This window comes from Spea bombifrons, chromosome 7 (assembly GCF_027358695.1).
Source record: "Spea bombifrons isolate aSpeBom1 chromosome 7, aSpeBom1.2.pri, whole genome shotgun sequence".
In the NCBI taxonomy this organism is placed as follows: domain Eukaryota; kingdom Metazoa; phylum Chordata; class Amphibia; order Anura; family Pelobatidae; genus Spea; species Spea bombifrons.
In genome coordinates this window covers 41,890,078-41,911,631 of record NC_071093.1, presented here as the reverse complement: position 1 = coordinate 41,911,631, position 21,554 = coordinate 41,890,078, and the positions used below count along the sequence as shown (strand labels likewise).

Sequence of the window (21,554 nt, the reverse complement as noted above, 5' to 3'; positions counted from 1 at the left end):
TGGATCTAAGAGTATTGTGTGAATCTTGTATACTCCAAGGCTTATCCACGCATGCTCTCTCACTCACTCAGGAGAACAGCCTGGATGATCATCTGATGAACCTGGCTCTACTGAGCAGCCCCGAGGACATGATGGACGCAGCCGGCTACTACGAGGAGAACGGAGAGCAGATGGATAGGGCAGTCATGCTGTACCAAAAGGTAAGCGTCTGCCTATACAATGGGATATGGACGGAGGGCTATGTGCTGTGGATCACACATTTGTCAACAAATTTAAAAGTAACAATAAAAAAATCTGTGGGCCTCACAGTCAATGCAGAAATCAGTAATGTGGACCTAGCTGCATATTTTTTATATTAAATAAATATATATATATTTATATTTACATTAAAAATAGTTTTTCCTCTTATAAATAAATTGATGTTTTGGGTTCTGATTACCAGAGCTGCGAACTTGTCAGGACGTAGAGATATTCTAAATCAAGAGTATGCATTAAATAAAAGACTATGCTTCAGACTGTGTGACCCCCCGAGCAGCAGCCCATTTACCCTGAGATTGGGGTAAAAGGTCTGCCACTTCCCAGAAATGCTAAATACCCGTATAATAAAGACATTATGTTTACCCAAAATGTTTACCCCTATACTGGAAATGTTATCACTGTGTGTTACTCGTCAGGCTGGCCATCTTTCCAAGGCTCTGGAGCTGGCATTTGCCACCGAGCAGTTTGGAGCCCTACAGATGATTGCTGAGGAACTGAATGAGAAGTCGGATCCGGCTCTCCTCTCTCGCTGCTCGGATTTTTTCATCCAGCACAACCAATTTGAAAAGGCGGTGGAACTGTTGCTGGCAGCTAAGAAGGTAAGTCTTCACGTGAGATGAGAATAAGTACATTTCGTTTGATCCCTGTCTTTCTTCAATTAGATAGAGGAAGATGTCACCTTTATCCCCCCCCATAGTACTACGATGCTCTTCAGCTGTGCCTGGAGCAGAACCTGGTCATAACGGAAGAAATGGCCGAAAAGATGACCGTGCCAAAGGACTCCAAAGAGCTGAGCGAGGAGGCCAGGAGGGAGCTGCTGGAACGCATCGCCGACTGCTGCATGCGACAGGGAAACTATCACCTTGCAACCAAGAAGTACACACAGGCTGGCAATAAGCTGAAGGTAAGACAGAGAATCCATATCAAGGATCCAGAACTTAGTAAAGTTTCCTCCGGAGATTCAGGGAGTTCTGGTTCCCCCAAAACGCTGAACTAGTTTATCATGAATATCCCACCAGGAATGCAGTAGGGGCTTTAGGGGAAAAGCGGACCACGTCAAGCATCAACGTCACCCATGATGTTTTCTGCAAGATATAGTTTTGTCTACATTTTCTCAGCCTGGAATATTATGACGGCTCGTAGGGTGTCAGAGAACATTGTTTTATGTCAAATATTTTGTTTTGTTCCCCAGGCAATGAGATCCTTACTAAAGTCAGGCGACACGGAGAAAATAGTGTTTTTTGCTGGGGTTTCACGCCAGAGAGAAATCTACATCATGGCTGCCAATTATCTGCAGTCGTTGGACTGGCGCACGGACCCTGACATCATGAAGAATATCATCAGCTTTTACACCAAGGGAAGGGCTCTTGACCTCTTGGCGGGATTCTATGATGCTTGCGCTCAGGTGAGTGTTGTGGTTTCTCATTGACGTCAACTATACATTGGTCCGCTGTCCTGCATTGTCTCTTTTGGATGTTGTCTGTCTCCCTCTCTAGGTGGAGGTTGACGAGTATCAGAATTATGAGAAAGCCCTGGGCGCGCTAACTGAAGCCTACAAGTGTCTGTCCAAAGCAAAGATGAGGAACCCAGAGGAGCAGGAGAGGAAACTGTCCGACATGCAGAGCAAGATTACTCTGGTGAAGAGGTTTATCCAGGCACGCAGGTGAGACGATAGTTCACACTCATTTTGTTCTATAACAGGGGTGTCCAACCTGCGGCCCTCCAGCTGCTGCAGGACTACATCTCTCATAATGCTCTTTCAGCTAAGGGGCTGGCTGAGGAGCATGGGAGATGTAGTCCTGCATGGTTATTGACCTGTTATCTCATGTTATACACAACTAAAACACATGGACTTGTTCTCCAAATACTCAATGAACTCTTTTATGACATCTTTAATAAAACATGTCATGCTAAACATACACCTCACATATCATTGTTCCCCAGGGCATACTCAGTGGACAGCCAAGAAGGTATCAAGCAATGTGAGCTTCTGCTGGAGGAGCCAGATCTGGACAGCGCGATACGCGTCGGAGATGTTTACAGGCTTCTGGTGGAACACTACACTCAGCACGGAGACTTCCAGAAGGTGCGGGGGGCATCGCAGGCTGGGAGAAACATCTTTCTTATTGATTATGTTCCTAAAAGAGGGCTATTCTGCACACTGCTCCATGAGATACACTGAAGAAACCCCTAATATGTATCAGGGATTTCTCCTTATTCTCTCGGAAGATTCCTGGGAGATGTTGCGCAATAAAATATCTTTAGGTTAAATTAAAGAAAAGACGGTATCTTTATTCCATGATTATTAATATATATTGTAAACAGGAACAGAAAGGATTGTGGCGAAAAAAAAAATCCTTCTAGTAAAAATCCTTGTGCTTGTTGTGTCTCGCTAGGCATACCGTTCCTTGGAGGAGATGCGTTCCAAGATCCCTTCTGTCAAAGTGACGTATTACGTGCCACAGAGTACGGTGGACGCCGTCCACAGAGCCCTCTCAATCCCGCTCAGTCGGCACGCTCTACCCGAGCACGTGCGGCACAACAGCGTGGAGGACAGCGAGGAAGTGGAGGAGATGCCAGAGATCGGCTACGAAGACGAACCCTAGCACTGACCCTGTTCGCTAACTACGGGGTTAAAGGAATGTTTTTTATGGTTGAATCAAGTGCCCTCCACCGCAATGCCAAGAGGAACGACGTACAGAGTCTGCTGCACATTCTCAATAAGACCTCTTACAACTCGTTAAGGAGGCAGTATGAGCGAGAAGCAAACAAGCTGGACCTTTGCCACCTACGGCCCTTTATTTGCAATATACTATTGTTGTTCTTTGCACAAAATGCACCTCTTTCTAAACCTTTTTTTCACAGACCACACTGTGGGCCCTTTAAAATGCTTTAAGCACTGACTGATTCAGACTGATTTCAGATCGAGGAGGCATCTCCACTGGACACTAGGCTGGGAAACCTGATTTATATCATGAGAGTCCGTCAATCAGAAACAGGCAGAGCTCATTCTATAAACCAACATGCGGACACTTGGTTTGCGATATCTTAAGCAATACACGCAGCCATCTCCAGGGACGGCCGTAACCTCCACGTGGCTGTTTTTATAGCACAGAGCTTTTTTTTCAAAGCACTACTAAATTATTATTTTTTTTACGGTCAATTTCTATAATAAACAAACAATAATACATATTGTTACAGTTTGTCCGATTGCAGTCTCTACAGCAATGAAATTGTGTTATCTTAGCGAGATGACATCGTATCCAGTATGTTACTGAGCGGATGTTCCATAGGCTCCTGTTCATTAAATTCAAGGGTATCTAAAGTAACACACCCCAAGATCTTCAGCAGTAAGGACCAATGGGAACAGACCCTGGAGACCCTTTTGTGTTTCAGGGTGGTCTTTCTTTACGTTGAGTGAAGGAGACAAAACATTGTAGAAGGTTAAAGTGCTTTAGCTAATTCCATTCCCCAATTCCCAGAACAGGGAAATGTAACACCTGTTTGTGCAAATAATCCAATTGTTGTGGAAATTTAACATTTTTATGATGTTTTTAGAATATATTTTGATAATTTACTTGCACTTATTACTGGTCTCATGTTTTGTATACAATATTCCTTCTATCCTCGAGTAAGCTGCTCGTTTTGTACTGTTTTAAGTCTTTTGTAAATGGCGCAGAAATCATCAGACAGATGAGCGTCCGAGATGCCCCAAAGCACGAGAAGTTTACTTAACTAAATCGTATTTAATGGCAAAAAACACCCATCACACACGGACTAGGTTTAACTTGTCTGCCACACTTGAATTACTCATTAAATGTGCTTCATTTCTTCAATGAGAATCCGTTAGAAGAAAAAAACCCCGCAGTTGACCGTTTCTCCGCATCTCCGCAGCCCACTTTCCCAGCCGGGGCAGAGGATTCCTCCCACTGCCTGCGAGAGTCGGAGACGCCCTGGGTTCAGAAAAATCCGAGCCGTGGGAAGATGATCCCGCTATGTATTTTTAGCTTTTTTTTGCACGATATCCACCTGGCTTAATATAGTGTGCCCTCTACGTGACTCTGCGTCTGCCAGTCCTCTCCTTCCTTCCCTGGGACTCTATGTACAGGATGGAGCGAGCCAAAATAAAGAGGGAAGTCATCCTTCCCCTCCCTGCTCCCAGCCACAGTTTTTAAATAAGTTAAAAGGGTGTTAACATTTCATTCACTTTATTTTGTCCGTTTATCCAGTTTTTAGACATACATACCCTTTATTTTTGCAGACCGTCGCTGTGCGTCCAAGTTTTTGGAGGTTATAAAGAAGAGGAAAAACTCACAAATGCATAGTTTACATAATCTGCCATTTAATTGTCTTCTGAAGGGTCAGTTTATGTGCAATGCAGGCAGAAAGACATTAGGATAATCTGTTAATAAGGGATAAATATAAAATGCTATCGTGTCTTCTGCGGGGTACTTTTAAAGCCATGGTATTAACCCCATTAATCTAAAGAAACAAGATTGTTTCCAGCAAAACATGACTTAACAAGATTTTATTAAACATTAGCTGGTCGTGGAATGATTTCTATAACGGCACATATAACACATTCTGTATAAGTGCGGCTTTATGGACCGAAGACCCCCCGCTGCTAGGATTTCCCCTGAAGGTTTTTTCTCATCTTCTCCATCAGCAGCAGGCCGTTCAAAGCTATTCGACGGCAGTCATCATCGGGGTCCTTCTCCGTCACGTCTGAAACGAATAATAGTTGAAATACCAAATGATTCTTCATACAGAAATACATTTTATATTTTAATTGTGGTTGCGTATTCTTTTTTTCTCCTACAGGCTGGGGGGGGGACTTCATACATTATATGCATTTGCAGGGTCTTACCTGCCAACCAACGCTGGGTTTCCAGGATCTCCTCTACCATGTCCGTCATTAGCCGCTCCCAAGGTACGCTCAGAAGAACGGTGGAGACGCAAAACAGGAGACCTTGTCTCACAAACCTAAATAAAGGCAACGCCAGGGAACATTGTTACAGCGGCGTATTGAGACGGCTGCCACCAAACGTAATCGTGCTGACTATCCCGGAATCCCAGTGTTGTGATACTCACGAATCGTTGTGGTATCGGAGAACCCACACAAATTCCAAGAGTGCCTTCCCCATCTGAGGTGCAACCTGCAAGGAACCAAAGTCTGAGTCGCTCTAAACAAGCTCATCATCATCATCATCATCATCATCATCGTAACGGTATCTTTAAGGGAACCCTTTAGTAAAAGGTGGATAAAGCTCTCCTATATAAGTAAACTGTACTTAAACACAATTCCCAATATTCTCTCTTTTCGCATTAACTGTATTTCGTGTTCTCATATGACTTTTATAATATGCACCTCTATCAATGGGAGATATGACAGGCTGGGTGCAGAGGGAGCCTGAACATACGCTAACACAGTTGGGTCTATTCATTAAGAAGTAGAATGGCCAGTCCAGTTAAGGGTTAACTCGGGTGACCATACGTAACTTCAGCAGCATGCCTCAGTTCAATGTTAGCTTGCGTGTCCCTTCCAGAAACTTGCAAAATACCCCCCTCTCCCTTGCCCGTGAGGATGTTAAATAATAATAAGGAGGTGCAGAGTATTTGTGCCCATTCGTTACCGTGGCGTGTATTGCAAGGTGCATCAAGATACCAAGAGTGTGAACCATCCGTCCGAGCACCAGACAGTCCTCTCCCATGAGGTCAAATGTCACAACAGGCCTTAGAATAGAAAAACTAATTAAGCGTGGTGTTCACATATAGAGCACGTGTGTGCGTGATTATTAAAATCATGCATCGTTTCGGGACAAAGTGGTGATACCCGTGCCCTGAGTGAGTCTTACAGACAAAGACTTCTTACTGTTTCTTAGTGTATCCATAATAGAACGAGAATTATCACTGGTGAACTCATATAACTCCTTTCTGTGACGGGCACTAGCAGTCGATAATATATACATGCGTTTATTCCCCTTCCATTTAATGACCCAAGCACAGAGTTGCAGCCCTTACCTGTCAAAGTTCTGAATGAGAGGGAAGAAGAAATGTCCGGCTACGGGATGGAAACTGTTCGGGGCCGAGACTGGAGCAGCAACTGAAGACCCCTAAGTAGGAACAGATGGGTTTTCAGCAGAGGTGGAAAGCTGACCAATGAGAGACTACAACCATAATGGTCTATATGGCTGGTGTGGGACTAAATCTCCCATGATGCACTGGAAAAAGATTGCCTTCAGCACTGGATAATCTTTATCACTGTAGCGGAGACCGGGTCTACTTACAGAAAACCACATGAGTGTCGTGACCAAGAAACCCAGGAACACTACGCCAAACACTCCCTGATGTCACACTCTGTAATTGTGTTGTCATGTAACAGATACCTTGGCGAACCTCCGCGTCTTGCTTTCAATCCTCTCCTCCACAACCTTCCTCCAGTCGACAGGAGCCTCGGTATTTCTCAGCTTGCTGGCAGAGCGGAGATTGTGGGCCACCGCTTTACCGGTGGTCACCAGCTCAGAAAGGTCCTTTGCTGCCGATGCCAACACCTGGCAAGTAAACGGGAAATTGTGTAAAGACAACAAACACCAAACACGTTAACACAACGAGTCAAACATCAAGGAGAAGACCGTGACTCCTACACACTTATACAAAAGCTAAAGAAACATCAAATACATGAAAATAACTAAAAGCTGTTAATCTCAATCAAACGTGATTGCAAAGTAGATCGGGGTGCGATATTTTTCATGGCGATGTATTTCGAGTCGAATTAGCAGCAACAGATATACGTACATCTAAAATATCCATCCTCTGCCGCAGGCTGTAGTTAAGGGAATAGAACTCACCAGTAAGATACTGGGAAACCTGTGGAAAGATAACATTTAGAACCTTGCAGTGTCTCTAATTATTATTTATTGATTTATATAGCACCATCATATACCACAGTGCTGTACAATGCTGTTGAGACACAGCTCTAGAAATCACAAGGGTCAGCTTCCTTTAATATTGCACTATAAGAACTTCTGGACGTATTTAAAGAACGTGGTTTAATTCCCTTATGCTTGACCCATCTTTTACAAGATATGAAACATTACCGGCACGGGGTCCACCACCGTGACAGCCACCAGAGCTCCGTGACGCAGCTGCGGAAAGTTCTCAATGCCGGGTCGGTCATCGAGATGCAACAGGATCTTGGAAAGTTCGACGCTGACCTGTGGTGCATGCGATAGAGAACACGGTAATCAATATCAAGCCCCAGATCATCAAACCCTTCCTAGAAAACGCTGAGCGGCTTGCGATAAAGTTTGTGAATCAATCTTCAGAAGACTTATTATTATTAACATAGTCCACAAATACAAATGTGTGCATGATATAAAAAATCTTTTAATGGACTGTCTGTACCTCTTTGGTGGCTGCTACATTTCCACGGATCAGCGTCGCCAGGGATGTCATGGCCACCTCTACTTTGTCAATGTCATCAGACAACAGCACTGGGAGATTAAAGGAAAAAATAAGGACGATCTAATGGAACACAACCAAAAAACCACAACCAAAGCTACAGAGATTTGCCCAAAAAGCAGGAGAAAAATACTTCATATGTAAACCAGCGCTGTCATTTAATGCAAAGCAGAGACAGCAATACATTTCTTGGGTGGTGATCACAGGTTTTTGGCAGGAGACGCCATGCTTTAATGAGGAAGACGCATGTAAAAGCATAGAAGAAGAAGTCCCACCTTCCATGCAGTCACGGATATAGGCCGGGGCGTTGCAGTTCTTTAATTCTGTATCCCCGCTCATGTCATACGGCGTCAGGTCATCATCACTGTTACAGATATTGGGGGCCACAGTTATTCCAAAAGTGATGAGAAGTACAAACAACCCTCCACTGTTATTATTATTATTCTGTATTATATATAAAAAAATGTCTCACAAAGCTAGAGCCGACAGACAATATATTACCTGCGAGTGACTCTCAATGACTAAAGCTCCTAAATTAACTATTTCTAATAAAAGCAGTTACTGCTATTCATTAACATGTACACGATATGGACACGATATGGACAAATGTATTGGGACACCCCTCCTAACTATTGAATTTAGGTGTTTCTAAACAGTTCTACAGAAAGCATGACATAATACAAAAGGGAGAGAGATGGATCCAGCATGAACCACTCACCTGTCGAGTTCTGAATCAGATCTGTGCTCAGACTTGGAGCTTTCCTCGGGTTTAACATCATTTCTGGGAAGTGACACTTTGGAAGGTGAGCTGTGAGAAGAACACGGGTCGTGAATCAAATTGGTCAGTCTTCTTTCTAAACGCTACCCAAAGGTAGGTAGCTGCATCTACTACACGGCGTTCAGCCACTGTAATGTTCTGCAAATAAGAAGCAGGGTGCCAGCTTCTTGCCTTCACATTGTGCTTTCAACCAGGTTCCTTCTGCACATTAATCTAGCACAGCGATGCCCAAGAGGAGAAATTAACAACTTTTACAGTGCAGACAAGTGCTTTATTCATGAGCACTGATCCACAGGTTCACCACCTACCTCTCCAACGGGACCTTGACTCTGTCTCCGAGGTCGGAGGAGCAAACACAAGGAGGTGATAGCAAGGACTTCAGTTCTTTGATCTCCTCGTCCTCCTCATACTGCAAAATAGCGCATATTCCCATTTAATGAAGAACTTGTTTGGTGCAAATAAATCTCTATAAAGGAAACTTGAATCATCCTATATTATGCATGATTTCCCCCAAAATGTTTCATTTTATAACTTCCATTAATTGGTTGTATTAACGTAAAAAACACAGGAATAATTATTTTAAGAATCACCATTATCGAGTGATGATAGCAGAACTCCCTCTAGTGGTCAGAGGTGGTTGTGCAGCTTGTTGAGGGGGTATAGAAGAAGATGAGGGGGGATACCTGAAACGAGAGCTTGGCACCCTCAGAGTCAATGTGTTGGCTTATACATTCAGCCACTACCATTCCCAGGTATCTGTTGTTAGGGAGAGAACTATCCAAGTAAAAGCGGGTTCCAGAGGTCAATGCAAAGAGTAGGTCTAAGGAAGAAAGAACACAAAAAGACAGCGGCTAAGCGTCATGCGCGAGACGAGAGTGATAATTCATCCTCTCATGCACTCCACCTTTGGTTCTCTTTCGCCTACCTGTCCGACAGGACTCTATCTCCTCCTTGTTAAGAAGACTCAGACAGATGAGGATGGAGCGGCTTACGTGCAGCAGCTGGGCACGGGGAGAATGTTTGACCACACTGCCCGATGACCAAACCTCGAGGAGCTGCCGCAAGATCTAAAAGAGACAAACGTATCCCTGAGCCTTTCGTAACCACGCAGCGCGATACCCCAGATGGCCTAACTGCCCTCCTAGTCTATTTCAACTGTATCTATTACAATAGAAATTGTATCCAATAAATACAATACCAACCTTGACCAATAATAGTCTGCGGCTATTATCCATTGAAATATATCCCAGAATGCTTTGCAGTTCCCCTTTCTGCAACATAAACCAATATATATTAGTCACAGGAATCAGGTATAATCAGTGTGCAGGTAGGGTCTGGTAATTAAAACTTGGGAAAATCTCACAATCTGTCTTAAATATATATTTTCTGCTCTAAACTAATGGTCACCTTGAGGCCGTACTGCAGAAACAGCATCTTTTGGGTAAGCAGGAATTCTGCCTTCTTGTTTTTCAAAACCACATCCCCCAGCAATATGGATAGAGCTGAAGATCTAAAACAGAGACTCCAGGTCAGGGACATCAGGAACGAGAGTCCCAAACCTTTAATAAGTCTAAGACGAAATACAGAGGCCAAGGCAAGGTATGTAGCAAAGACGGGCACCGCAAAAAGTATGGCGCAAGATTAAGACCGGGGCAATAGGCTTGGACAAGGAGTTTGGTAAGATCAATGGAAGCACCATTCCTTACCCTTGGGCTATCTGCACAAACCCGGTGACTACCGGCTCCATCCATCTGTCTGGCACAGATTCCACCAATCGCCAGCAGATCCTCTGCCAGATACAATCTGATTGGACAAGGGTGATCAGGTGTGGCACCAGGACGGAAAGCAATTCCTCTGCAGACAGAGCCAATGGAGACAGAGATATTATATGCAATAGAAGGATCTGAATCCCATCAACGACATTAGGACTACAGGGTCACCTCAATGGTTACAGATCACAGAATAAATACGTATCCATGAACGAAACATGCATGTCCCCCTTCTGGAGAATCCCTCAATGCATTTGTAAGGGGCAGCTCTCAAATGCCTAAAGGTCTTTATTATGACTGGAGCATCCCTTTAACAAATAAACTCAACAGATATTATCACAGTCTACCCTTAATGGGGTATGGAAGACCACAGTGGGGGGTTGTGGTTTGGGGGTCAATAATGCAATAGCTAGCACCATTCATTATCTGGCGCCAAGTAAACGGAATAAGTGGTTGACTTTTCCGGGTAAGTTTCTGGGTAACGGGACATACTTTGCCTCCCTTGCATGCAGACTTTGCCCAGGACTTGAGACACAAAGGATATGGAGCAGCCCTTGCCGTCTGTAGGAGAAAAATTGAAGACAGTTAAACATATTCGCATAGGTATAGACAGACTTAAAAGACGCAGACTGATGTCCCTAATCATACCTCTGAGGGAATCGGAGACCATGCGCAGGACACGTAAGATGGAGCCTGCCACACAAGGGTAATAGTTCTTCGGATAGAAGAAGGGCTTTGTGTGTTTTTGAAGGCAGTTGGCTACATGATCCGGTAAGCTACATATCCTCCCAAGGATAGCCTCATGCAGGACAGGGGTTGGGGTAGCCTCAAGCTGCTGCCGGCAAACCTCCCAGATTACATCGGCCAGTGCTTCCCGCTGCAGGAATCGCTCCAGAACATGCGCACAACGGTCTCGGCAGATGCTGGGCCTGGGAAACCAATGGAAATACAAATATGGGAGAAAACATTAAGAAATGGTTCCCCACATTGAAAACGCAGGATCACATAATATTGACAACGGGTGGGATTTTTAAAAGTTGAAAGAACAACGATAGAGCTTCTAGAGATCATTCAATGACTGTGGAAACGGGTGCAATCCATGGAGAACCAGCAATGTCCTGATAACCCTATAGATTTCAAGCATGCTTGCCAGTTTGTTTTTGGGGGGGTAACAATTTGAGTATTTGGGGAAGCACAGCTTAGAAACACAGAATTCTAGAACCATGTCAGACAGCGTGGCTCCAAGGCGGTAACGCTCACCCAGTGTGACCCAAACTATCCATCAGCACCAGGAACGCCTGATCCGCCGGTCCTTCCAGGAAGAAACTGTCCCACAGCTCCATCCTCTCTGAAGTCAGCAGGGCTGCCCACTGGGGCCCCATCTGGCCCACTAAAAACCTCAGGAACGGGGTGTAGTGCGTCCTCCTAAACTCTGCTTTGTCCTGGTCTGGGGCAGAGCCGTTCTCCGTGGTCATATAACGTTTAACACTCCTTAGCACTTTAACCAGCCTGTCGCCATCACTAATTTTAGAGAGCTCCGCTATGGCCTCTTGAAGCGCTCCGCTCACAGAACCAGCACACGGATCCATTGGAGTTTTTCCAGGTAGTCCTAGAAAGAGCAGAGACAATCAGGTTACAGTAAATGAAGAACACGAGCAAGAAATAAGAGCAAGCGAGCCGAATCTCACCAGTGAAAAATATTACTTTGCAGTAACAACAGTTCAAATCCAATTAATCCCTTTTATTTGGCCAACAAAGAAAACATGGAGCTTCCGTGATCACGGAGGTCTCTTTTTCAGGTCTTTATCAAATTAACTTTACAGACACAACCACTGTTTAAACACAATCGCTATTCACAGATGGAGTTAACCTCTGTCTAAAACACAACAGGCCCAACAAAATTTATAAAGGACAATTACTGTACAAAATTATAAAAAGGGGTTTCACCACCATAGCAACCAGCCAAAAGGCATCCAGTTGGTTACTATGGTGACAAGACTAGGGGTTCTGCATTAAAACTTATTTTGTGTCTTTCTTGTCACCATGGCAACCAAAAGAACGGCCCAATCCACATGATTATGTTAATGGTTGCTATGGTGATAGGTCCTTTTTCAAAAACATGGACCATAATGACCCTGTAAGTACTGGGACTCATTAAAAGCCACCAAAGGGGCAATTACAGGGTCGTTTGGATACCCCCGCCAAGATGACAGGCCTTCTCTAACCTCACATACTGATTGGCATTAAACAGATAAGTCAGGGAGATTTCGTTCTTACTATGAGATAAATAAATGACGGGATGAATTTATAAAAGGGACACTTTGAAGGTAGCCGGTCCGGTGCCTTTGTTGCTATGGCAATTACAAATATTTTACAAAGAATATGTTGTTAAAATCCCCGTTTATTTAACACTAATGTGACGATATATTAAGAAAATGCCACGCGTGCTCCCGGTTTAACGCGCATCACTCACCCGCTGCGCTGTTTAACATGTTAGAGCCGCGGGCGCCGCCATCTTTCTCCTCTCACCGGAAGTGGTTTTCAGACATCTTCCTACACCCACGCTCACTGCAGGCAGCTTCTTCTATACGTTCCGCTTTCTAATGTTGTTGGGGGGGATTCTTTTCGAGTGCACCGGCCACCTCTTCGTCACACGGTTTGAGTGCCTGGTTGCCTTTATTTTTTATGTTGTTTTAAAAACTTCTCTTGTGAAATATACAGGGAGCCTCTGCTTGATCACAGGTGGATAGAGCTGTTGTGGGGCAAGGCTTTAGCGAAGGGGCCATTCTATTAATGCTGGTGGTTACATTGGATGTATTGGTTACTCAACTGCAGGTTTGTATTTTAAAACGTTTAGATTCTGGGCAATGAACAGTTTGAGTAAACCTTCCACCGGCACACAAGCACTTTATCCTTTCATAAAAGAAAACCCGGCGCGTTTCGTGCCATCGGGAGGTCAATTGATGCGTAATTAGCCAGATCATGCGAGCCACCAGCCAATTATTTCAGAGCTGCCGTTGGCGGCAGATTAAATGTACCCGGTATGTCCGTAAACAGACTTTCTTCTTCTATTGTGACTTTTATTTATATATCGCCAAAAACATCCGCAGCGCTTCTTACAGTCCGTACATTCAAAACTAGAACCGACAGACTAAGTTAAACCCGATACAACGAGTAAAGCGGCTTGGGCTCACAAGCTTGCAATCTAGAGGGGCTGCACGTTTGCTTTCATTTGCATCACCAAATATTTTTTGGGCACACAGACATCGGTAAAAAAAACTGCCGTAACTAAACCCGTGGTAGAAGCGCCGCCATCCCCAAGTATTCCTAAGAGAACTAGGGGGTGGTCAATGAATCAAACGGAGAGAAACATGACTTCTTATATGTTAGCAGACCGAGCGCGCGGAGCAGATGCTTCTATTCCTTTAAACCCCGTCCAGCATTAATAATAAAGTGTTTTAAATAAAAAACACCTGGTGATTTGAGCTTTTGTGGCCATGCTCGCTGGTTAAGCTGGGGTTCCACTTACTTGGCTGAATTTAACGGTTCGCTAAAAACAGCTCACTCCTGGCACTGTTAATATACAGAAATCTCCCAAAAACATCCACCATTGCCTCGTTGATAATTCTCGGCCATGTTAACCATGCGACGCAAAAAATATCAAAAGCCCCTAAGTTTATGGAACGTGTGAAGAATACAATGGCTTATTCAATCGACATAGCAGAATGTTATAGTTATAAAATTGCGGCTTTAACCCCGTGGGTCCCCGTCACGAAAGCATAGGGATACATTAGCGGGGCGATGTTCTTTTTCACCACTTCTTGTTTTGATCCGGCACCAAGAGACCGTTCACTCCGGAATCTGTACGTTCAAACAAGGACCAAATCCCAGACTGCACCCCAAGCATTAAAACTCTGGAGCAGTTAGTCAAACTTTCAAACTTGTCTTTTTATTCCACAAATATCATAAGACATGGAGAAAAGACATTTTAAAAAAATCATAAAAACCAGAAAGAAAAAAAAAAACTGTACAAGTTACATTTTATATATCTTTTTAGCGATAAGAACAGCGCGCTCACAATTCTACAGCAAAGAATTATTAAAAGAAGTAACCTTTGAAGTGTCGGCCCTGGCTTGTGGCACATTCTGCATGTTGCAGGCTTTGTACAGAAGAGGCATTTGTTTCTTCAACGCCCATATTGGTTTAGTTTGGGAAATACATAAATAAAAACAAAAAGGGCAGATTTGCTTACCTAAGATTAGGGGGCAAGCAACATTACCGTTTGCTCACTCTTAAAACCAGCTAAAGTTTGGAACGAGCTTCCAGAGAGGAGCCCCTAAGATCCCTGGCAGAGAATAGAGGGAGCTCCTCTACTCCAAGGTGATGTGAAACGTGGAATCGCTTCCAACATCCCAGCGCTGTAGCAGAAGGGTTAATCTACATCTGTACAGAGCACGAATAAATGCACACTGATCTCCCAGAGACAAATGCCCCCCCTACACTTCAAATAACCCCAGTGATTTTTGTAGCCAATAGTACAGTCCGGATTAAATCTACAGTTGTTGGCAGGTCCCTGCTTACTTACATCACTGCTGAATCAAGGCTCAATTCCTTACGGTTATACAGCCATTCAAAGAAATACATCCAGAAACACCCCGTTACATGTATTCTTAATACTTGTCCCAGCTCTGGACACTAGCCACCTTTACTCAGCAGGAGCCGTAATACAATTAAGAGGTGGCTTGGAGTTGATATGATGTTTTATTTAAAAGCCCTTCACCACTGTTTACTCAGCTGTAGGAACGGGGTCACTAGGAGCCTGCCACGCGTTCCAGCCAAGTACTGAACCACAGGACAAGCACCCAGTGTCCCAGTACGCAGAGCAAGCTATACTCCCAGAAAAAAAAAAAGCAGAGGCTGCGAAAATTTAGCCCCACCAGTCCAGAAAGTCAAGTTATACCGTATGAAGGACATAAATGTTTAATTTGATCAGAACATATTTTCTTTAGGTGGAAGTGTCATGAAGTCTGTACAACTGATTCATTAGGACCAAGAACCCATGTAACGCGGAGTGGAACGGTGGTCCAACAAGAAAAACAGGCTTACAGGAACAGCGATATATTTGGGAAACCTGGGGGAGGTATGCAAGCCAGCAACAGAAGGAATTCCTTTTGTGACCATGCTGCTCAGGACCGCCATTTCAGTCTTGGAGATCTGTAGGTTTTATAACTGGTGTTTCTGTGAAATGTTTCCTATGGCGGCTGCGCTGTGATGGAATTCGGCTCGCGTTTGTTTCATGAAGGGGAGCACTGGAGGTTCACCGCGATGAATTGGAGCTGGAACGGCTGCGATGACGGCGGCGGGCCGGTGAGCGTGAACGACGGCGGACAGGTGAGCGGCGGCGGGGGGACCGGGACCTAAGGAAGAAAGAATGTTAAGACAAATACCCCGAAGAAGTGCAACCCAAGTCAACAGCACATTCAGTGCAGTTTTAAAGAGCACGGGGTAAAGCCATGCAAGAGCAAGTAACAAGATGTAAATCCCACTTCATGAGGTCTAAAGTGAGCAGTCAGGGCCTTCTAGTGGGTGAATTATTTGACAGGTAAATTATACAGAGTAAGTTTAGAGCTGGGATTAGTAAATGAACTAACCTTCTCCTCATACGTGGGGGAGAACGGCGCCACATAGGGGGAGGGGGCATCATCCTGCGGGGAGGACTGAACCGCCGAGGCATTGCACGCATGGGTCGTGGGGTAAGAACCGCAGAAGCTGTGATTTCCTGGCCATCAATCTGTCCTGTAAAAACAATCAGAGTTAGGATACCTTCTACAAGATTACCATGAGTTAGAAAGTCAGGTTAAAATTAAATTGGAAATAAATGATCAGCAAATATAATACCCTTATATAGTCCAATAATCAGTTTCATATATGTTCAAAGTGTACACAATCCAAACTGTTATAACCTTCTCTGCTCTTTTAGATAAACAGTTCTTCAATTTTCTTTCCATACATCTATGGTAGCTAAATGCAGCACTATTCCAAGGAAGGGTATAAAGTCCTGCTGGGGTTATGCTGTTCATAATACTGAAGGACAGTATTTGCCATTTGCTTTTGTAGGAGACGCTGACACTTACCCCCATCCATATGCTTTAGGGCCTTGTCTGCATCTTCAGGTGCCTCAAACTCCACATAGGCATAACCCTTGGATAGATGGAGGTGTGTGCGGTCCAGTGGCATGTCAATCATTTTAATCTTTCCATACGTCGAGAAGATCTCTAGAATATGATCCTGAGAATAGAGAGATTAAGTATTTATCGATGTATCCTGCTATCCTGTACAATGGATAAAGATAATGGCAGCATTTATTTCCTGTGGGGTTTTTTTTTACATTACAAAAATTTGCTAATTCCTAAACAGAAGATTGTGAGCTTCCACATAAAAAATATTTGACAAAAGCCAGACCAACCTTGGTGACGTTCCTTGTCAGGCGCCCGATGTGCACTTTGGTGGGTCGTGGGCTGGGGCTCCTTCTCTTCCTCTCCTTCTCATCACGTTTGGGCTGTTTAGATCTTAAAAACACAAAACCCACATAATTTAAAGATCGTACACTGCATGGACAAATTTACGTTAAAAATGAACTGTGGCTTCTGCAAATTTCTGTATTACACTTAATCCCACGTCCTGTAGACACAACAAACAGGGCAAAGAGCAGCATGAAGAAAGATTTAATCAGACTTAACGTGGTGCTTTTTAGAGGCCAGACGTGCAGGCGAGGCAGTTTAGCCTCATATGGTGGTACCGTTACATCAGCTATTGAAATTAGAAGGCCTTTTCCATTAAAATATAAGCCACCTCCCCCTCCATCTGCACAAAGATGTACATTTTTCATTCATGTTGGGTTTATGTTCATTAGATAGTTATTAAATGCATTGGAGGTCTATACAAAGCATCTGGATTCAGTTACAGCTTCACTCTAGTAGCTTGTTAATGTACTTTAAACCACTAGAGCCCAGGCTGGGCAACAGACTTACTTTGAGCGGGAACGTCGTCTGTTATCGTGGCGGCGTCTTGATGGGCTTGGAGACCCCGATGAGCTGCTGGAACTGGAACTGCGAGAGGAACTGGAGCTTCCCGACCGGCTGGAAGCAGACGAGGAACTGGAACCTGAGCTGGAACCAGAACTGGATCCGGATGAGGAGCTGGAGGATGAACTGGATCGAGAGTGACTGGCATGAGAAACTGCAACGTTTCCAGGCGAAGCAAAATGAAATAACAAGAAAGTGAAGTCCTGCGAGATTGATCTCATATAAAAAGTAACTTTTAGATCTCTTGCTGAACGCTCAGAAGCAATGGTTACCTTCAGGTGGAACTTTGAATCTGTGGCTATGAACGTTCTTTCATCTGCAGAACCAGCTATAAACATGCGTTTAACAGACTTTCACTCACTACTCACCTACTGCTGCTGCTCCCGCTGGAGGCGCTGCGTCTCTTCCTCGCTTTATCGCGCCCTCTTTCTTTATCCGTGGCTTCTTTGCCCGCAGTCTTTTCCTTAGTCCGCTCTTTGGTCCTGTCTTCTGAACGCTCCTTTCGCTTGGTGGGAGAAGGAGCCCTGGTAGGAATACACAATGCATGAAGCTGATTTAAACACAGGGTTAAACTCAATCTCACACAGTCTTTTTTTAGAAGCCATCAATGGAAATTCTTGATTCAACTCAATCACAATACAAGAGGAGGCCAAATCTCATATCCAGCATTCTATGTTAACAGAACCTTTCCTTATTTGTCCTTTAAGGGGTGAAGGCATCATCCTTCAGCTCAGCCCATATAGATACCACCGACCATCATATGGAACTCTAAACATCCAATGCCAAGGAGCGGTAAGTTGCATCGCCTCCCCAGAAAGGTTTAGGATCACTTTATGTGCTGCAGTTTGGGTTCATGAAGTTAAAGCTTTGGGCTTCTGCATTAAAAATGGTTTCTAAGACTTGCTAAGTAGCAGTAAGCTAGGTTACCACAAAAGCATTGATAGATCCGGTGCATCTGCAACAAAAAAAGCCCCAGAGCACCTAAACAACCCCATCCACTACTGAGTGCAGCGGCCATGCTGGGACCACCACAGGTATAAGGGAGGCCCACCCATACTAGGGAGTGTATGTATGTATGTATGTATGTATGTATATATATATATATATACATACACACACACACAAACAAACAAACAAACAAACAAAAACCAGGTGAGAAAACTGCCCCCTGGGCCAGTAATTGCTTGAGTTAAACTGAATTACTGAAAAAATAAAACTGGAGAAGCGAGCGGAAAAGGCAACCTGAACATATTGAGGGTTATTTTTTTTTTTTTTTTTTTTTTTTTTTAAGATCGTGTCCCCCCATTAGTTAGGCGATAGTTAGACACCTTTCCCACACAAAAAAAAATAAACCACACCGGAACAGCCCTTCCACCATCCTAAACATATAAACACTGCATCCCTACTAGTAAAACTACCGTAAGCACGGGAAAGGGGTAACTCCGCAGTGGCTGATCCATCACCCACCCTTTGCTGAGGATCACAGGAGTTTTAGTCCAGCAATCGTCTGGTAAATTACATACAGCCTGTGGATATAGATATACTCAGGCAGGATACGAGCCATTGCTTTCCACATGCAGTTACCCATTCATTCCATTATATATATCAACCAACAGGCAGTGCTGAGGATGATGAGTTTTATGCATGTAAAACAAAGTACACGTCGCTACGATCAGAATACTATTAACAAGAAGACCGCTCCGCAAGCTTAATGCACACCACAGACCGATACGTGAACGCAAAACACGCCATTCAATGAATTGGATGTACCGATTTACCGCTCAGATTAACCAGTAAAAAGACAAAACCTGCACCGGAAGAGGCCCCGAACAAGCCGTGAAGTACTGGGATAAAAAGCTGCTGCTTTGCACGGGTTACAGCCATTCATATATGGCTGCGGCCTACAACCGCCATTGAGCCTCGGCTCGTATCCTGGGCCTAAACCTGAACAGGACGCCGTCCCCGGAGGTAAATATAAAGCAGTAGTTAAACACCAGGTCTCCCCGGTTACGCTAGCCGGTCCCTGGGGTTGAATGGTCCCTGTACCCGCAGGATGGACGCGGATTAAGCGCGAAGCTTCTTACATTTTTCCGGCCTTCCGCTGCCTCTCTCGTCTGAGCTCGGATAAGCCGTCGCGCTCACTCTGACGCGGGGCCGCCATCCTAATACCCACAAAAACCTTTGGGCGCCTATGCGCTGACGTCACTGCCTGGTGAGGCGGGGTTTAGCAACGGAAAGGGGCGGGGTAATGGTAATTAAGGGGGTAGCCGCTTCTTGACTATTTTGGAGCAGCTGACAGACAAGGATTTGGAGAGTAACGGGTTAATGAGGTCCAGGCGCCCTCCTACTGGCAAAACAAACATGGAGACGACTCCCAGAAGCCCCTGCAGGAGCCCTCTTCCTGTGTAAACAAAGAGTGGGATATGGCAGCGGAGGACGGACTGGCTGGAAAGAGATGAGGTATTAAAATCTGTGCAAAATAGACATAGAAGGCTGCGTATTAAGAGGAGGGGTAGGTGTCCTGGATGTCTGTGTATTAGGAGGGGTAGGTGTCCCGGTGTCTGTGTATTAGGAGGGGCGAGGGGTGGGTGTCCTGGTGTCTGTGTATTAGGAGGGGCGAGGGGTGGGTGTCCTGGTATCTGTGTATTAGGAGGGGTGAGGGGTGGGTGTCCTGGTATCTGTGTATTAGGAGGGGTGAGGGGTGGGTGTCCTGGTATCTGTGTATTAGGAGGGGTGAGGGGTGGGTGTCCTGGTATCTGTGTATTAGGAGGGGTGAGGGGTGGGTGTCCTGGTATCTGTGTATTAGGAGGGGTGAGGGGTGGGTGTCCTGGTATCTGTGTATTAGGAGGGGTGTGGGGTAGGTGTCCTGACGTCTCTGTATTAGGAGGGGTGAGGGTAGGTATCCTGGTGTCTGTGTATTAGGAGGGGTGAGGGGTGGATGTCCTGGTATCTGTATATTAGGAGGGAGGAGGGCTGAGGGGTAGGTGTCCTGGTGTCTGTGTATTAGGAGGGATGAGGGGTAGGTGTCCTGGTATCTGTGTATTAGGAGGGGTGAGGGGTAGGTGTCCTGGTGTCTGTATTAGGATCAGGCAACGTTTACTTGTTGCTGAGTGGACACTTACTTGTATGTTGTGTATTGGTAATACGTGATGTGATGTAGCGGACCCGTCCCAGCCGTTACTCATTAGAGTGTATTATGTGTATATAATATATATTATAAAGTATATGATATATATATATATATATATATATATATATATATATATATATATATATAATGTGTTTGTGTGTAAATATATATACTCTGCATGCAATCTTTGTATTATTATTCTAAAGATTAAGCTGTTTAATAAAAGCTTGCAATCAGGCTGCCTGGAGCTCATAACTCTCTGGGCATTTTGGGCGCTCATTAACATCCCTTTTTTTTTTCTTTCGCCAGTTAGAAAGTACAGTAGAAATATATAATAATATTGTAAAGATCAGATAAATGTGTGCTCTAGACCCAAAACTGCTAATATGATATAGTTTAAACATATATATATATATATATATATATATATATACTGATGTTTAATAAATCATACATTTATTAAATCTATTAAAAATATAAACTGAAATGTGTTATTTCTGAACTGACTTGATTATGGTTTTTATCTCATTAATTCTACAGATAACATGTAACAGTTTTTCCCGTTACCCTGGAAACCGGATGTGAGTTCTGTCATCATGCACACTTGTTCTGAGTAAAGAGGATTGGCAGGCAAATTCCTTTTTGGAAGCAGAATCAGAATCTTCTTGTGAAGGGACAAAGCACACAGCGGTGTAAAAAATTTTTTTTATTTAAAAATGGTAAAAATAAAACCTCTGAAAATCCTTGATATCATCCTACGATTCCGTTTCATTTTGAAATAAAACATTTTTTTAGTTACATTCATTTTTTTTTTTTAATTTTTCTCTCAGGAAAAGTAAAGCAAGTTCTGTATCTATATGGATCTATATTTTTTTAAATTAGTTCTGTTTTCCTAAAGTTATCTAATATTTTAGTAGTAAAACATTAAACATTAGTCACATTTATATTATTCCTTATTTTTTTTTGTAAATAATTGAAAAGGTTTGTGTTTGTGGAAAAAAAAGGCCTTTTTTTCCCACTAACCTGGAATATAACTGGAAGATGTGGTAATTGTTACATTTAATATTTTATTC

The 21,554-nt window shown here is 43.9% G+C and overlaps 3 protein-coding genes across 3 annotated transcripts in view; 1 reads left to right on the top strand and 2 right to left on the bottom strand.

The window, feature by feature from the left end:
- The window catches only part of IFT140 (intraflagellar transport 140), a 28,255-nt gene extending 24,806 nt beyond the window's left edge, over positions 1–3,449 (top strand). Inside the window, 7 exon segments of the mRNA XM_053471503.1 lie at positions 72–200; positions 675–857; positions 956–1,162; positions 1,451–1,663; positions 1,755–1,921; positions 2,203–2,344; positions 2,655–3,449. Of these exon segments, the coding sequence (XP_053327478.1) occupies positions 72–200; positions 675–857; positions 956–1,162; positions 1,451–1,663; positions 1,755–1,921; positions 2,203–2,344; positions 2,655–2,864 (1,251 nt within the window). The 3' untranslated portion in view covers positions 2,865–3,449.
- Positions 3,450–4,754: 1,305 nt separating this feature from the next.
- TELO2 (telomere maintenance 2) lies at positions 4,755–12,778 on the bottom strand. The gene is made up of 21 exons (XM_053471318.1): positions 12,740–12,778; positions 11,527–11,875; positions 10,915–11,195; positions 10,759–10,827; positions 10,204–10,351; positions 9,905–10,007; positions 9,700–9,768; positions 9,423–9,564; positions 9,181–9,317; positions 8,806–8,906; positions 8,438–8,527; positions 7,995–8,083; positions 7,663–7,751; positions 7,356–7,472; positions 7,054–7,125; positions 6,645–6,809; positions 6,280–6,371; positions 5,892–5,991; positions 5,350–5,414; positions 5,126–5,241; positions 4,755–4,983 (listed from the first exon to the last, which is right to left on the bottom strand). Exons 1-21 carry the CDS (start codon positions 12,756–12,758, stop codon positions 4,883–4,885), a joined length of 2,514 nt encoding a protein of 837 aa, XP_053327293.1. The 5' UTR covers positions 12,759–12,778; the 3' UTR covers positions 4,755–4,882.
- A 2,454-nt stretch (positions 12,779–15,232) lies between these two features.
- Positions 15,233–19,571, bottom strand: RNPS1 (RNA binding protein with serine rich domain 1). Its single transcript, XM_053472159.1, has 7 exons — positions 19,436–19,571; positions 17,720–17,875; positions 17,298–17,477; positions 16,733–16,835; positions 16,401–16,554; positions 15,918–16,062; positions 15,233–15,683 (listed from the first exon to the last, which is right to left on the bottom strand). Exons 1-7 carry the CDS (start codon positions 19,510–19,512, stop codon positions 15,584–15,586), a joined length of 915 nt encoding a protein of 304 aa, XP_053328134.1. The 5' UTR covers positions 19,513–19,571; the 3' UTR covers positions 15,233–15,583.
- Between the last annotated feature and the right edge of the window lie 1,983 nt (positions 19,572–21,554).

Coding starts and splice junctions, on each gene's coding strand:
- RNPS1 (XM_053472159.1), bottom strand. CDS start 19,512: ATGGCGGCCCCGCGTCAGAGTGAGCGCGACGGCTTATCCGAGCTCAGA. Junction 17,478..17,719: donor AGCGGGAGCAGCAGCAGTAG/GTGAGTAGTGAG, acceptor CTCTCGATCCAG/TTCATCCTCCAGCTCCTCAT. Junction 16,063..16,400: donor CCTAAAGCATATGGATGGGG/GTAAGTGTCAGC, acceptor TTGTTTTTACAG/GACAGATTGATGGCCAGGAA.
- TELO2 (XM_053471318.1), bottom strand. Junction 8,528..8,805: donor GTCAAGGTCCCGTTGGAGAG/GTAGGTGGTGAA, acceptor TTCTTCTCACAG/CTCACCTTCCAAAGTGTCAC. Junction 4,984..5,125: donor AACCCAGCGTTGGTTGGCAG/GTAAGACCCTGC, acceptor TATTCGTTTCAG/ACGTGACGGAGAAGGACCCC.